Raw genomic sequence first — 17623 nt, forward strand, 5'->3', positions numbered from 1 at the left:
GATTCCGTGCGCGGATACTGCAAAAACTTGCTGATTTAAGAGAAACTCATAAAGGATGCGAGAAGGATAAGAAGAAAAGGAAACCGTGTTCAGCAGTCTGCCTACCAGCTTACACCATATGCACGAAAGGAAACCGATAGTGACAATATCTCCTCAGAAGCAAAAATAAGACGAGCTCTCTAGCCGAGCAACGATAAGAAAGCAAACCGTCCGCAGGGCCGCCCAGAGCCAGCATGGCCAGGATACTGAAGAAGCACAACATCCACTACCGGCCATTAAAATTGCTACACCAAGAAGAAATGTAGATGATAAACGGGTATGCATTGGACAAATATATTGTACTAGAACTGACATGTGATTACATTTTCACGCAATTTGGGTGCATACATCCTGAGAAATCAGTACCCAGAACAACCACCTCTGGCCGTAATAACGGTCTTGATACGCCTGGGCAACAGAGCTTGGATGGCGTGTACAGGTACAGTTGCCCATGCAGCTTCAACACGATACCACAGTTCATCAAGAGTAGTGTCTGGCGTATTGTGACGAGCCAGTTGCTCGGCCACCATTGATCAGACGTTTTCAATTGGTGAGAGATCTGGAGAATGTGCTGGCCAGGGCAGCAGTCGAACATTTTCTGTATCCAGAAAGGCCCTTACAGGACGTGCAACATGCGGTCGTGCATTATCCTGCTGAAATTTAGGGATTCGCAGGGATCGAATGAAGGGTAGAGCCACGGGTCGTAACACATCTGAAGTGTAACGTCCACTGTTCAGAGTGCCGTCAGTGCGAACAAGAGGTGACCGAGCCGTGTAACCAATGGCACCCCATACCATCATGCTGGCGATGACGATTACACGCTTCCAATGTGCGTTCACCGCGATGTCGCCAAACACGGATGCGACCATCATGATGCTGTAAACAGAACCTGGATTCATACGAAAAAATGACGTTTTGCCATTCGTGCACCCAAGTTCGTCGTTGAGTACACCATCGCAGGCGCTCCTGCCTGTGATGCAGCTTCAGGGGATCCGCATCCATGGTCTCCGAGCTGATAGTCCATGCTGCTGCAAACGTCGTCGAACTGTTCATGCAGATGGTTGTTGTCTTGCGAACGTCCCCATCTGTTGACTCAGGAATCGAGACGTGGCTGCACGATCCGTTACAGCCATGCGGATAAGATGCCTGTCACCTCGACTGCTAGTGATACGAGGCCGTTGGGATCCAGCACGGCGTTCCGTATTACCCTCCTGAACCCACTGATTCCATATTCTGCTAACAGTCATTGGATCTCGACCAACGCGAGCAGCAATGTCACGATACGATAAACCGCAAACGCGAAGGCTACAATCCGACCTTTATCAAAGTCGGAAACGTGATGGTACGCATTTCTCCTCCTTACACGAGGAATCACAACAACGTTTCACCAGGCAACGCCGGTCAACTGCTGTTTGTGTATAACAAATCGGTTGGAAATTTTCCTTATGTCAGCACGCTGTAGGTGTCGCCACCGGCGCCAACCTTGTGTGAATCCTCTGAAAAGCTAATCATTTGCATATCTCAGCATCTTCGTCCTGTCGGTTAAATTTCGCGACTGTAGCACGTCATCTTCGTGGTGTAGCAATTTTAATGGCCAGTAGTGTATAAACCATTTTCCGCTCAATGGTTAGAATCAAGAAAATGCTTGGGTCAGTTATAGACCAGCTAGGACTACGAGCACCTGGTGTCTGCACCATCAGTTGCTAGGTTGACACGTATTACACCGACCAGACGCAGCGATGCATCTCGTAGTGCTGTTCACAACATGCGACAAGCGTTCGCCTTGGCCAAACCAACAAATCTGTATTGACAGAGCACAACGTTAGTGCAGGCCAATTATTTGTCTTGAAAAGACAAAGTTACTGTGCCGCACCAGTGGGTTCTGGGAATCGTTCATCAAAGAAGCAGAGCAAATAAAAGTACACGACAGACGATTTATCAACCGGGACAGCGGCTCCCAACGGAGCTCCGCATGGAATGTGGCGTTAGCAAAACTACGTCAGGTACGCTCTGATGTGAAAGCGGCGGAGGCAGCTGGTGGAATAGGCAGCACCAGGACTCGACGCCCAAGCTCCCCTTCTCCCAACACTAGACGCGACGTCTCTTCCAGAGTCACACGATTGGGCCCTCAGCAGGGAGGTCTGCGGCGGTCCAGAGACTGTAGAGGAAGGAACCGGACACTGACATTTCACGAGGAGATGAGGAGGAGGAAACTCGTCGAAACGTTGCAATAAGACGGCGACTCAACTCGACTGATAACCTGTTATTACTTTATCCATGAAAACCATCGAGAAAAGCTGCATCCCCCTTGAGCACGTCACATCGTATTAAGTATTTATAGCTAATACTAAGAAGCTGGAAAGAACACACAGATAATGTTATGGGGGAGGCGAACCAAAGACTGCGTTTTGTTGGCAACAGACCTACTGAAGAGACTGCCTACACTAGGCTTGTCCGTCCTCTTTTGGAGTACTACTGTGCAGTGTCAAATCCTTACCAGATAGGCTTAACGGAGTACATCGAGAAAGTACAAAGAAGAGCAGCACGTTTTGCATTATCATGAAGTAGAGGAGAGAGTGTCATGGATATGATACAGGATTTGGGGTGGATACCATCAAAACAATGGCGTTTCTCGCTGCGTCGGGATCTTATCCAGAAATTCCAATAACCAGCTTCCTCCTCCGAATGCGAAAATATTTTGTTGACACAGGGAGAAACGATCATCATTATGAAATAAGGGAAATTAGAGCTTGCACGGAAAGACAGAGGTGCTTGTTTTTTCTACGCGGTGTTCGAGAGTGGAATGATAGAGGATTATTGCGAAGGTGGTTCAAATTGCTCTGAGCACTATGCGACTTAACTTCTGAGGTCATCAGTCGACTAGAACTTAGAACTAATTAAACCTAACTAACCTAAGGACAGCACACACATCCATGCCCGAGGCAGGATTCGAACCTGCGACCGTAGCGGTCGCTCGGCTCCAGACTTTAGTGCCTAGAACCGCACGGCCACTTCGGCCGGCGAAGGTGGTTAATGAACCCTCTACCAGGCACTTACGTGTGATTTGCAGAGTAGCTATGAAGATCTAGATGTAGATGTTAGAAGGGTTGTAGGGAAATGCAACGTGTCTGTAAACAAAATAGCATTCAAGACGGTAGAGCGACCAGTTCCTAACTATTGTTCCAGTGTGTGGCGTTCTCAACAAGTAGGCGTGACAAAAGGCATCGAATTCAAAGAAACGCTGCTGTGATCGTATCACATCGGTATAGCCTGCACAAAAGTGTAACAGTTAGCGTTGGAAGAAAGGCGACGTAGATCTCGCGAAAATTGAAATTGATTGAGGGGTGGTTACGGGAGAATTCACGAAAGCCTCCTGCATATATTCAGAGAACTACTTTCGGCTTTCACGACCATCATCAGACAATTTAAGACTGAACAGGCAGTCCACGCATCCGCGATACGTTACAGCCGAACAAAGATTATTATTTCCAAAGATATCTGACCACTTTACGACTATATTTATAGCACAAGGATATTAGAATACACTAAAGAAGAAATATCAAAATAAACCTTATATTACATTGTACTCAACGATTAACAGTATAATAACACTGAGGCGAAAACAGTGCGTCCATCGAGTACTGGAACATATAACAATACCTCAACCAACAGTTAATTAGTTCAAAAATTATTACGTCGCGCATTCAAAGTATGATCTTTTTATTGTGAAACTAAAAGGTCTTTAATGTGGCAGGTATTGCTACATCAATTGATTATAGTCACTGAAGAAAATTAACAATAATATCAGTTAGCTTGTATTTGCAATCCAACGACGATCTCGCTCTGGCTTTGGCTCGTAATTAAAAATGTTGTCTAGGTAGCATGACTATCGCTGTTGATGCGAAAAGCACTCGGATGTTAATTACGCCGACTTGAAGAACTTACGTAGACAATTTTTCGCAAAAATTCACATTTATTAAACTTCTTATACTTACGCATGTTCAAAACATTACTTCAACATACAATTTCGCAGCCGTTACTGCACTTAATAAAACTCACAACATTTTTCACTGTCCACAACTCAGGCTCATCTTTTCAATTCCAACACACAGTCAAGACTGTTCATATTATTCAACACAAAAACTCGACTACTCTGTACGCTTTCGCGCCAAAAGTCACATGCGAGCCTCAAAGGTAACAATAAGTACAAAGAGATTGACACTAGATAATATATCGATTTCAACATCTCAAAATATCGACGTACCTAGATATGAAAATGAAACCAAATTTGAATAGAGTGAAAATACAAATTTGAATAGAGTGAAAATATGAGACATTAGGTAGAAAAATATTCATTAATCTATGGTATCGAAAAATTGGGTTGGCGGGTGGTAATGGTTTCGCAAATAAAGAACCATTACACATAGACTGTAATGTTACATGGGAAAAATGGCTGGTGAGTCTGATGAATAGATACAAACGGACAGTGCAGAGGTGAAGGGGGAGTCAGTGGCATGTGGGGATTGGGAAAGAGTTATACTATATACAACCAGCAAAAAAAATAAAATAGAAAAACTTACGCCCTTTTGTGTAGATGTTCATTGTTCCCCAAAAACCTCGTTTCCAAATTGAGTTAGTGACTGATGTCCGGTGACTCTGATGTCGACGATACATTGATCCCTACTGGTAACCAAGGACCGCAATTTGACGAAAAAGTTTTATAAATTTTCGGTTATTAATGTCTAGATTACGCTGCCTATCTCAGATGAGCTCTAGATGTAGCTAATCACAGAAACTACTTTCTAGCTGGCATCAGTGACAGCCAGTGGGGAAGGCCCTCGTGTCCACAGGCGAACAGCGGAGACTTGCAGCAGCCGACGACGCCGACGCTGACACCGACGCCCTCCCGCGAAGCCCTCTCAGCACGCGTCTCTTTGTGTCTGGTTGTGTTTCTGGTTTTTGAAGGTTTCGGAAAGCATGCCGAGTCGCTTGTTCTCGTTCATGAACCCGCTAGCGGTGGAGATCTGGCTGTACGTGCTGGCGGCGTACGTGCTGGTCTCGCTCACCATCTGGGTGGTGGCGCGCTTCTCGCCCTACGAGTGGTGCGTGCCGGCGTGCGCCTGCTCCGACTACCAGCACGCGACGGCCGCGCTGCTCGTCTTCCAGAACGACTTCACGCTCGCCAACAGCTTCTGGTTCACCATCGGCACGCTCATGCAGCAGGGCTCCGACCTCAACCCCAAGGTAGCGTAGGGTCCGGGGCGGGCTGCAAGCGATCTCGGCGGAGCGAATCCTACTCCAGGCTACAGCTGGCGTCATCGACTGCTTACGAGAGACCTGCGTTATCACCAACAGCACAAAAAGAACGAAACTCATTTTAAAATATGGAGATGCGCCTCTGTTCTACAGGGTGGACAAAACAAAACTAGCATAGAAAATATTTCATCCGCCTTAAGATAGGCATCCCAACTTACACCTTCTGTGACTGGGGCGTTGCCTACCTTAAGGTGTATGAAAAATTTCCAGCCCACTTTTATTTTGTCCTCTCCTGCACTTCCAATGTAGATCATCTACATTTTTGCACAATCGATGTTCGAAAGTTTTATCGTGGGTGACGGCTGAGCCAGTATATCTTTCTTTTTGGTTCGTTGCCCCATTGGGTCAAATGGGTTAGGTGCACTTTGACCTGCTTCTCAGCTTCGAGCTCTCCGCCAGAAGTTTTAAACACAACTACCACAGCTCTCATCTTCACTGGGTCTCTCAAACCCGACGGTCACATCCATACTCCAGGGAGAGCCATCGCAAAATGTTCAGACTTACAGGACTGATTTTCCTTTGAAGATATTAATATTTTTTCGGTTTCTCCACCTCAGAGGCATGCAACCGCCATATACGAGGCGTGTTTTTTAAGTGAGTACCGTTTTGAAATTTAAAAAAGATGTGCTACGATGTCTCAATAATTTTATTTTTACTTGAAAGTCTGTACCTTAATCTACGCACCGACGCCATTACGGTCTGATTCTTCCTTGTTTACGTTGTGTACTGAGTGTTTAAGATGCCACCGATGATCGTCAATCCCACTGACTGTGAAGTACGAGCTGTTATACGATTTCTTAGTGCTAATGGCCTAAAAGCGATCGATATTCATCGTGAGATCTGTGTAGTTTACGGAGAAAACATTGAGTGTTGGAATGGTAAGAAAGTGGGTGAGAGCATTTAAAGATGGCCGCACAAATGTGCATTATGAACAACGGAGTGGGCGTCCTTCGCTCGTTAATGAAAGTTTGGTGCAGGAAGCGGACAATAAGGTGATTGAAAACAGGCGCTTTACGATTTCCTCCTTGCGGGATGACTTTCCTAATGTTTCTCGTAGTGTTTTGTATGGCATTGTGACCGAACACTTGAATTACTGACAATTGTGCGCACTTTGGGTACCGAAAATGTTGACGGATGTGCACAAAACCAAAGGTTTAGACAGTGCATTGACTTTCCTTGAGCGGTACCACAACGTCGCTAATGACTTCTTAAGCCAAATCGTTACGGGCGATGAAACATGGGTGGCCTAAGTCACACCAGAATCGAAGCAACAGTCCATGGAAGTTGAGCAAGGGCATCGTTTTGCTGCAAGACAATGCCCGTCCGCATGTGGCGAATCAGACCAAAGATCTCATCACATCGTTTGGGTGGGAAACTCTAGATCATCCTTCTTACAGCCCCGATCTTGCGCCCAGTGAGTACCATCTGTTCCTGCACTTGAAGAAACACCTGGGCGGTCGGCGTCTTCAAGACAATGACGAAGTCAAAACAGTGGTGATGCCGTGGTTAACAAGTCAGGCGGAGACGTCTGTGAGGAGGGTATTCAAAAACTGGTACAACTTTATGACAAGTGCCTCAATATTGCTGGAAATTATGTAAAAAAGGAGATTAAGGTACAGGCTTTCATGCAAAAATAAAATTATTGAGATATCTTAGTACGTCTTTTTTTAATTTCAAAACGGTACTTACTTAAAAAACACGCCTCGTATTTTATCCAGATTTCTCCACTCTGCATTTTATATTGATTATTCCTACGAAGTACATCATCGACTTCGGTCTTTCACATTCTCTTAACCCTGGTTTCCACTTCTACTCGCTGCAACGTCGAAATTCCACGGACACAATGCTGCTTGTTTCTTTGCGACCTGAGGATCAGACATCCTCTGTATTTGTTGCAAACAAATGTAAAGCTTGTTCGCTGTACTACCATCCATAGACACAGCCATATCTATTGTGTAACTGGCCATAACTGTCGTCAACAGGACGTTAAATACAATCTTCTTCCTTATGCTTTTTCACAAGTGCTTTTTCACTGCATGGCATCGCTCTTCAGCGACTTGTGCTCCTGAGGTAATGGGATTCGTTAACCTTCAAATATCGACTGTACCCAAATGCAGAGTTTTACAGATAAATGACCTTCATAGATGGTAGAATAGACACATCTACTCATTTTAAAATCATTTTTATTTGGTTTTTTCCCTTAGATGTGAGTTATGTACGTTGTTAGTTCCTCTTCATTCAAACGGATGTAACGCTAGCCAGAAACAGTATTTCGGAAAGAGCTTCTGCATTGCTAATGGACAAATACGACGATGATTTCCTTTATGCACGATGAAAATCTGCATATTGTTTCCCTGCTCCAATCAACGTGCTTCACTTCCCAATAACCGAACTGGTTCAACATCAAGATGTCGTTCTGGTGTGGGTTCTTCCGTTGTTACATCAGAACCATATATAAGAGCTGTTTCAATAGGCTATCCCAAAAAGTGTCTAATTAAAAGACTGTTACCTCGACGCCAATAAACAAGAAGCATCCGTTCGCATTGCTATTCGACTATTTGTCATGTCCTTACGCTGCAACAGCTTTCACCAAATTCAATAAACTTAGTGACAACAGACGAGAATTTTTATTGCACATGTATTCTCGCACACCGCCAGAAGGCAAAAACCACAGAGTCCTGCGCAGTGTCATAGAAAATGTTATGCAAAATGAATTGAGCACTGGAAGGAGCAAACGTCCTGACAGGCACTCTAACGAGTCGTACTTTGTAGGTGAGCGCTTCAACTTAAAAAAAAAATATTTTAAAAAATCTCACCACTAACGCTCTCCACCAAAAAATGTCGTGTACAGCGTCCGACACAAAATCATCAAGACTGATGAGCAGGAGGAAGCAAGCTCCACCCACTGACTCCCAGTCGGCCGTTACTACTTGTGGGTTTAATAACTAAAAACAACATTCAGTGAAATTAAAAGCGAGGGCGTCAATATTAAGAGTGCAGTGGGAATTCCTTATATAAGCGCAAGCGGAGAGAGAGAGAGAGAGAGAGAGAGAGAGCGAATAACAGGAAAGAGAAAACTGAAGGACTCTAGTAGAAGAAAACTGTTTGGATGACGTGATTGAGGAAGAAACGAGAGCCGATGTGGAAGACTTAGGGGATTCGGTATTAAGAGTCAGAGATTAACAGAGTTTTCGATGAATTATGATTAAATAACGATCTTCCACGACAGATTTTAAATATAAAATGACGTGTTAGTCAAACCTTATTAATCTGATGGTCTAATTGGTGTAGGGTTAGAAAACGTTAGCTGCGTTGGTACTGATGCATAACTTCAGTGACAAAACAGGTATTGCAGGGTTATTCACAAGTACCTTCAGGATTTCAGACGCCAACTGCACAGTAGCTACAATGCATACAGTGACCAGATCATCTCTCAGAGTTTTTAGCTCACGTTATAGGTGTTCAAAACGGGGTTTTATAATGAGACAAACGTCGATAGGAGCGTACAGTTCATTGAAGTCGCTCTGGAAGTCGAAACGACAGCAGTCCGCTTTATAAGTCTGATCATTTGCTTGGCTATTTGTAGGCGCGATCTAATTCACTGCAACAATACGGAGCGAATGATTTGTTTACACGTTCTGACCTGCTTGGCCCCTTGTGGTGCGTTCTGCAACTATGCTATAGCGCGTATTACGCATCGAAGCTGTGAGAGATACCCTATCCACTAACATCTGTCAATTTTTTGCTAGTAGTTTCCGTGCACTTGTCTTCTGAAACCCCAGAGGTACTTATGAATAACTTTGTTGTGGTAACCTCGTGTAACCTTCCAAAAGTCGACAGTATGTAGGTTTCTTGCAAACTGATAGAATACAATTCCTTCTAGGAAATTAATGGACACATTTTGCATTTTTGCACTATTGAAAGAGCAAACAATTTATCTTAATATTGGTCTCCGCCGAGATTGCTTGCTGTCGCCCCAGAAAATAAGCACCGCCCAAGAGAATGCAACAAGTGTCTGAATTCGCCTCTTTCGTGGTCTGCATGTACTGTAGAGCGTCGCTCAAAATAAGCACCAATCTCTCACACGAGAGGACCTAGGGCTCCCACCCTCCTCTGTAATTGGTTTACCCTGTAAGATGCTGGCAAAAAAATTTTGGTCAACGATAAATTCAGACAAATTCTTTGAATGTCCTCTAGTTTTGTAAGGAATGCCCTTTATGGTCTTCAGACAATGCAGAGTGTGCGAAACACTTGTCTACCAGAAATCGCCGGATGCGTAACATGAAAACGAAACTGGTAAGTGGAACAACTTGGTGCAATGCATGAAGAGTGACGTTGTTGTTATTGATCACTTGCTACTGCATTTTGTATCTCTTCAAAACACTTTCCAGTTCTTTCTGTGTTGCTTGAAATCATTTGTGTTTTCTGGTCTGCACATACTACAGCAATGCACACTTGTGGAGCGCGTTGTCTTTCGATGTACGTAGTTTTTTCTGGCTTTTCAACGCTTTAATTCGACAGATATTTAACTTTAATGTAGTTTGCTGTTAGTAAGGAATTTTTCAAAATTCTTATCATTAAAAAGACAGGCTTTGATTAAAGTGCTACCGAAGTAATATGGGTTATCAGCGTTCGTCTAAAAAAGACACTGATCAGCAACTGAATTACAGATAGTTGGCTATGTTAAGAAGTGGTGCTGATGTCGCCTCGGCGAGTGAAGTACTTCTACGTGGTAAATGGCCGTGATTTCTTCGTAATGGCGTGAGTTACGAAAAAGGCGACACAGGAAATCCGGTCTCAGTTAATGAGAGCCCTACTATATGGACCAGACACACTGTGTATGACTTGTTTGAACACAAGCAGGCACTGGACAATATTTACTATGGCTATGTCGATCTGGTTAAAACTGTTACTTCAAGGGCGAATTCGCTTGTTAAACTGTTCTATTACAAAATGTGCTGTCGGTAAGCCAGGATTGTAACAGCGGATGGGCCACAGTCCAGCAAAGCACTCAAGAATGCTTCACAACAATGAGCAAACACCAATATATTCAGACCATCTTCTTGGTATGGATCAGAGATCCCACAGTTGTCAGCTTCAGAACGAACTGTCATGGTAAATAGTTTATTGAGGACAAAGTTTGCTGTAAATGAGCCAGATTTGTAACAGCTGATGACTCAACTATTTTGGACAACAATATGCAAACAATAAATGCAGTCCTTTCTTAGGGGACACAGATCCCCAAACATAATACTGTTGCATCCCACATACCACAGAGTGCGAGCTACGGGCATGGCGACTTTACCACTACATGCTCGACACATGGGAACAGGCTGCCAACGTTATGATGTGACTAAGCTACAAAGTACATTATGTGAGCGCTTCTAATAGCCCGGGAGGACGTGCAGACAAGTAGTTGTACCCTTATAGGGTAATATTTAAAAGTAGGAGGTGGGGGGGGAGGTAGAACTTTCAACAGGACGTTGTGCACCATTTTGTTCGCCTACGTCTGTATGGTAGAAAAGTGTGAATTCAGCAAAGCCATGCAACCTGCCACTGCTCCTAAAGTGGGTCAGGTTGGTTCGATGAACATTTTACAGTGATAATGGTATCGTCTTCTCTGTTAGAGACAAGTAGACCAACTCGTACCAGGCGCATCTAGTATGTTTCCAGGAGCGGTGTGGGCGTCTATGAGCTGTGGATGGCGAACAAACTGTCTCCTTCATATCACTTTGGGCAGGAGCTGCAAAGGAAAATCTCAAATTGCCCACAATTAAGTGTAGGTCTCCCGCCAAACCGTGGAGTAGGCCTATCTGGTCATTAGCAACCAAAGTGCCCTCTTCCAATGGCCACCTGATGTTATTGTATCGCAAAAACCGCATCGGCCGTTCATGTCGCAGAAGAAGGAAGTAATGCATTAAACGGCAGTGCCTTATTCGGAGAAGTGATAGTCTAATCGGTAGACTGGCAACGATAGACGGTAACGTTATGTTAGGTAGTTGACATCAAATAATATAATTTCCTTTCTCTCTTATCCAGTCACTCGTCCTCCCATGACTTTTGCATCAATAGCAAAATCATCACATACAAGGGAGTGGCACAAATCGCAGAAATAGTAAACACACAGGTACGCTATGCTGTTGTGTCTGACAATTTGTTTCCCTTAATACCTACAATGTGTCCACTGTAATTTGTCTATTTTAGTGGCGACTGGTGGATTTGCAAGAATCAGAAGAAGCTGGATGACTGAACCAGTATTTAGTTCAAAAGTTTACATGAGAAAGAAATGTAAAGAGAAGTAAACTGATAACAAGCATGTGAAATGCAGTTCCTCACAAGTAGGATAGGAGTAACAAGGAGGAATAGGGTGAGGAATGAAACGACAAAGTCATTACTGAAAGAGGAACCCTTGCAGAGTAGAATAGAAATATCAAGGCTAAGATGGTATGGGCGGAAAACAAGAGGATTCCGCCCCCTTGTCCTCCACATCTTACATATGTCTCCATCGAAAATGAATTCGATCAAGAGCGGATCTGCAAAAATTAAAGAATTTTTCCCATCTTTAGTCTCGTCAGTGCGCAGTGTAGACTGGCAGATAATTGCGGTGTTCATTTACAAGACTCATTCACAATAATACAAAAATAATACTTTAGTAATGCCAGAAACCAAAGGAAAACAAAAACACTGTGGAGCAGCAGAAATAATATCAGCAACAAAATTAACATCAAAACTGGGGACCAGCTTAGTTGAAGAAGCTTAGGAACTCCGCTGCCTTCGAAACAAAATAATTCACGTCAAATGAAGAAGAGGTGGCATTAAAAGCACACTATCAAGATAAAGTAAGCATTTCTCGCCAAAAGAAGTCTTTTAACCTGAGAAAGAAATTTCTGAGTATGTGCTTCTGGAGCACATCATTGCATAGAACTGCATCATTAGTTGTGGTAAAACCGGGAAAGTAATCGAAGCGTTTGGGATTTGGTGTTACAAATGGACATTGGCAATTACGTGAACTTCAGATGCGAAACGATTAGATTCTCCGAAGAATCGTGAAGAAAGGAACGTATGGATAACACTGACAAGAAGAGGGTACAGGATGACAGGACTTGTTTTCAGACATCGGGTAATAACTTCCATGGTACGAGAGGAAGCCGTATGCGGAAAGGACTGGAGTACGTATAACACATAATTGAGAACGTTGGGTGGAGATGCTACTCTGACATGAAGAGGTTGGGACAGGAGAGGAACTCGTTGCAGGCCGCATCCGAGTCGGAATAATCGCGAAAAAAAAGAAAAAAAGCATTCATAGCAACGGATCTCTTGTACAGTAATGAATTTAAAATTCATTCATGTATCTAATAAGTTGCTCAACCTTGACCACTGGGAAAGATTCAGAGCACGTTTGCGTGCCGGGTGCTTTTAAAAAGACTGTCACATACTCCTACACGAGGTAGTATTGGTCAAACCTAGAAGAAAAATTCCTATAGTCATATGTCCGGAAACCACTACTTGTTGAAGTCCGCCGCTCATGGTCTCGCGGTAGCGTTCTCGCTTCCCGAGCACGGGGTCCCGGGTTCGATTCCCGGCGGGGTCAGGGATTTTCACCTGCCTCGAGATGACTGGGTGTTTGTCTTGTCCTCATCATTTCATCATCATCCAGGAAAGTGGCGCAATTGGACTGAGCAAAGATTGGGTAATTGTACGGGCGCTGATAACCACGCAGTTGAGCGCCCCACAAACCAAACATCATCAACCACTACTTGTTGAAATATGAGCCCTTTTATTTGTGACGAGTACTGTGTTGTATTTATAGGTGACCCACTTTTACAGTTTCCAATAATGACAGTATCTGGAAGAAGTGCAGTCGTTGGGGTATGGGTAGTTGTGCGAATGAAGAGAAAACATCTTTAAAAATGAACCGAAGTTACATCCTTTTCTATGTGTCCAAAAATCTGTTTTGCCATGGGAAACGTTTTTCCCGGCGTATACGACGGGTTGAGATTAAGGACTGTCAGTAGGCTCACATAATCTGTAACTTTAAGGTGACAAATATTTTCATTTACAGTAAGCAATCGGTAAATTACAATTCAAGGCGACAACGACAAATATGTTTGTCGTTTCAGAAAGTATAGTCGTTTAGAAAAATCAGCTTGTGCAACGAGCATAGATGATGGACTACCGCAGTGGTCACCGTTATTATCTATGACAATACTGCATACGAATTATCCAGTTAATAAGTACTTTAAAATAAATAGAATGATATTTGTAATAAGATAATATGAAAAGAGTGTCTCTTATTGGTGATTAAAAAGTTAGTTTCGTAAAATATAGGTATGAAGCTGGACATCCACGATGCCCTTTTGCCTATGATAGTTAAAAGTCTTTTTGTGTTAAAATTTGCCGTAAACAGTAAGTTCTAGCGCAAAATCGGTATGCAAGTCAGAAGCCGGTTAGGAAAACTTTCTAGCGATATCTCATTTATTTATACGATTAGTATATGTTGAGAAAAAGGGATGTAGACTTGAGAAATAACATATATGATGAGGAACGAGAAACAAGATATGGTATAGTAAATTATAACAATTTACACACATGGCCTGATGCAAGTCCTTTGGCAATCATGGAGGTGGGTTGTCAGAATCGTTTCAGAATCAGTATATCGGCAGGAACTGTCGGTGACAAACTCATAGGGTCATATATTTTGCCAATCTGATTACTAGGTTCCGTGTATCACCGATTTCTGTGCAGTGAATTACCAGCACAGAAAGAAAACGACGACGGTTTATGGACGACGGGGCAGCACTCCATTTTCTACGGATTGTGCTACAGTACCTACATCACTGCAACGTTTCGTGAGCGATGGATTGGACGAAGAAGTCCGATAGCACGGCCTCCCCGTTTACCCGAACTGAATTCGTTGGATATCTGGCTATGGGGAGAATTAAAGACACCGTTGTTTGCCCAACCTATCGATAATGTGCAAGCGATACAGGAGCATGTGACCAATGCATGTGACCAACGTATGTAACGAGATGCGACTGGAGCCACATTTGGTTGAGAGAGTGCATGATTCACTGCGAAGAAGGGCGGAAGGATATGTCAGGATGCGAGATAACCACATGAAGCGCTGCCTATATTGTCTGCATCCACGTAACAAGCAGATAAGACTGAGGGGACAGTTTGGCCCTTATCTCAACAGGTATTGCATTCCAGGTATATCACTATAGGAACTAATACGAATAAGTGACCTTTTTTATACACCCTGTATGTTTGTGTCGAACATTCGTCGATTTTGGGCAGTTCAAGTCATAATGCTTTGCTTAAGATGTTGGCGCCATCGTTTTGGACGTTAGACAGTATTTGTGTATATAACAAGACCGGTATCGAAAATGTCGGATAATCATCATTCAGTCTGTGAATGACAGAAGAAGACCAAGCGTATGAAATAAAATAAGTACAAATCATTTTTTAAATTAGCGTCAACATTTGTTATTTCTTGGACAATGTAGTTAAGAGTATGGTGTGTTGCAGCAACAAAAGTCAGTACAGCTTTTAAGTGTTGTTACGATTTGGCATGTTCCTTTATTATTTTGTGTGTGCAAGTGTAAATTACTCTCTTCTATCGCTTGGTTTGTGTGTCACTGCAGTTTCAGAAATGAGCAATGCTTGATTTGAGAGCGTCTAATGGAACGGTGCTTATTTTCCAGACTCTATGGTACAAGCGGGCTGAGGCATCCAACATCCTGGAGCGTTTAACGCTAATAAAAAATTTGCACTTGGCAGCTCTTCCTCGGAAATATTTTCATTCTCAGCAAAAGCGCTGCGGCGGATAGATTTATGATATTTATGGAAATCCTATACCTCGCATTTTTTTCCCTGCGCTTTGGTTAATACGTATACTCCACAAGTCAACGGACACGTTGCAACATAGCGAAGGGGAGCGGCAATACACGATGAATACCGAGCTGAAATTCCTATTGGGTATTGCCGATTTTGCTTCTTGGCTTCGGTTGATTGCCGATATCGCTCATTCAGAAATTTTAGTTACTTTCTGTACTTTCCGTACACTCTCAGTCATTTACAGAGCTCTGAGGAAGAGGCGCTGATGCAGTATTAAACGCTTCCAGAATGTTTAAGGCTGTCTGCAGGCAGGCATTTCCAACGGAGATAAACCTTAGATTATCAGACACTGTCTACGAAAGCTGTGAATACAGGAGACGACGGTGGTAACCAAGCAAACAGAGGATTCTGGGTTCACATTACTTAAAAAATGGTTTTCAGGAATAAATTTCAAGATTATATCGTTCTTTTTAGATAGATCGTTCTGCTGCCGAGAGCTCGCTGATATGAAACTTCCTGTCAGGTTAAAATCATGTGCCAGACCGGGAGCCGAACCTGGGTCTTTTGTTGCCTTTTCCGGGCAAGTACTCTACGAACTGACCTACCCGAGCACGACTCGCGACCTGTCCTCACAGCTTTACTTCCGCCAGTCTCTCATCTCACACCTTCCAATCTTCACAGAAGTTCTCCTGCGTAACTTGCAAAACTAGCATTCCTGGAAGAAAGGATATTGCGGAGACATGGCTTAGCTACAGCCTGGAGAATAGTTTCCAGAATGAATTTTCAAAAAATGTGTGTGAAATCCTATGTGACTTAACTCCTAAGGTCATCAGTCCCTAAGCTTACACACTACTTAACCTAAATTACCCTAAGACAAACACACACACCCATGCCCGAGGGAGGACTCGAACCTCCGCCGGGACAAGCCGCACAGTCCGTGACTGCAATGAATCTTCATACAGCAGCCGAGTGTGCGCAAAATGAAACTCCGTGGCAGGTTACAACTGTACGCTGGACCGGGAGTCGAAACTAGGACTTTGCCTTTCGCAGGCAAGTGCTCTACCAACTAAACTTCTCGAGCACGACGCCAGGAAATTAAAATACACTGAAGCGCCAAAGAAACTGGTATAAGCATGTGTATTCAAATACAGAGATACGTAAACAGACAAAATATGGCGCTGCGGTCGGCAACGCCTACTTAAGACAACAAGTGTCTGGCGCAGTTGTTAGATCGGATACTGCTGCTACAATGGCAGGTTATCAAGATTTAAGTGAGTTTGGCCGTTGTGTTATAGTCGGTGACCGGCGATGGGACAAAGCTTCTCCGAGGTAGCGATCAAGTGGGGATTTTCCCGCACGACGATTTCATGAGTTTACCGTGAATATCAAGAAACCGGTAAAACATCAAATCTCCGACATGGCTGCGGCCGGCAAAAGGTCCTTCAAGAACGGGACCAAGATGACTGAAGAGAATCGTTCAACGTGACAGATGTGCAACCCTTCCGCAAACTGCTGCAGATTTCAATGCTAGGCTGTCAACAAGTGTCAGCGTATGAACCATTTAACGAAACACCAACGATATGAGCTTTCGGAGCCGAAGGCCCACTCTTGTACTCTTGATGACTGCACGACACAAAGCTTTCCGCCTCGCCTGGGCCTGTCAACAGCGACATTGGTCTGTTGATGACTGAAAAATGTGGCCTGGTCGGACGAGTCTCGTTTCAAATAGTATCGAGCGGATGGCCTGTACGAATATGGAGACAACCTCACGAATTCATGGATCCTGCATGTCAGCATGGGACTGTTCAAGCTGGTGGAGGTTCTTTAATGGTGTGGATCATGTGCAGTTGGAGTCATATGGGACCTCTGATACGTCTTCATACGACTCCGAAAGGTGGCACGTACGTGAGCATCCTGTCTGATCACCTACATGTCCATTGTGAATGCTGACGAACTTGGGCAATTCCAGCAGGACAAAGCGACACCCCACACGTCCAAAATTGCTACAGAGTGGCTCCAGGAACACTCTTCTGAGTTTAAACACTTCCGCTGGCCCCAAACTCCCTACACATGAACATTATTGAGCATATCTGGGATGCCTTGCAACGTGCTGTTCAGACGAGATCTCCACCTCCTCGTACTCTTACGAATTTATGGACACAGCCCTGCAGGATTCATGGTGTCAGTTCCCTCCAGCACTACTTCAGACAACAGTCGAGTCCATGCCACGTATGTTTCGGCACTTCTGAGTGCTCGTGGGGATCCTACACGACATTAGGCACGTGTACCAGTTTCTATGGCCCTTCAATGTATATCAAGTTACAGTAATTCCGGTACCAAACACAATGCTACCTAGATATGGCGGGCTAACAATAAGATACCATAATTCTTACTCACACAACAAAGAACCTATACACCTATACAATGGAAA

General features: G+C 43.8%; 1 protein-coding gene across 1 annotated transcript in view; it reads left to right on the forward strand.

Moving 5' to 3' along the window:
• Nucleotides 1-17623, forward strand: part of LOC126141399 (glutamate receptor ionotropic, kainate 2) — a 1424310-nt gene that overhangs the window by 1348272 nt on the left and 58415 nt on the right. The window contains exon 11 of the mRNA XM_049915245.1: nucleotides 5005-5283. Within this exon, the coding sequence (XP_049771202.1) occupies nucleotides 5005-5283 (279 nt within the window). The remainder of the gene's footprint in view (nucleotides 1-5004; nucleotides 5284-17623) is intronic.

This window comes from Schistocerca cancellata, chromosome 1 (genome assembly GCF_023864275.1).
Source record: "Schistocerca cancellata isolate TAMUIC-IGC-003103 chromosome 1, iqSchCanc2.1, whole genome shotgun sequence".
NCBI lineage: Eukaryota > Metazoa > Arthropoda > Insecta > Orthoptera > Acrididae > Schistocerca > Schistocerca cancellata.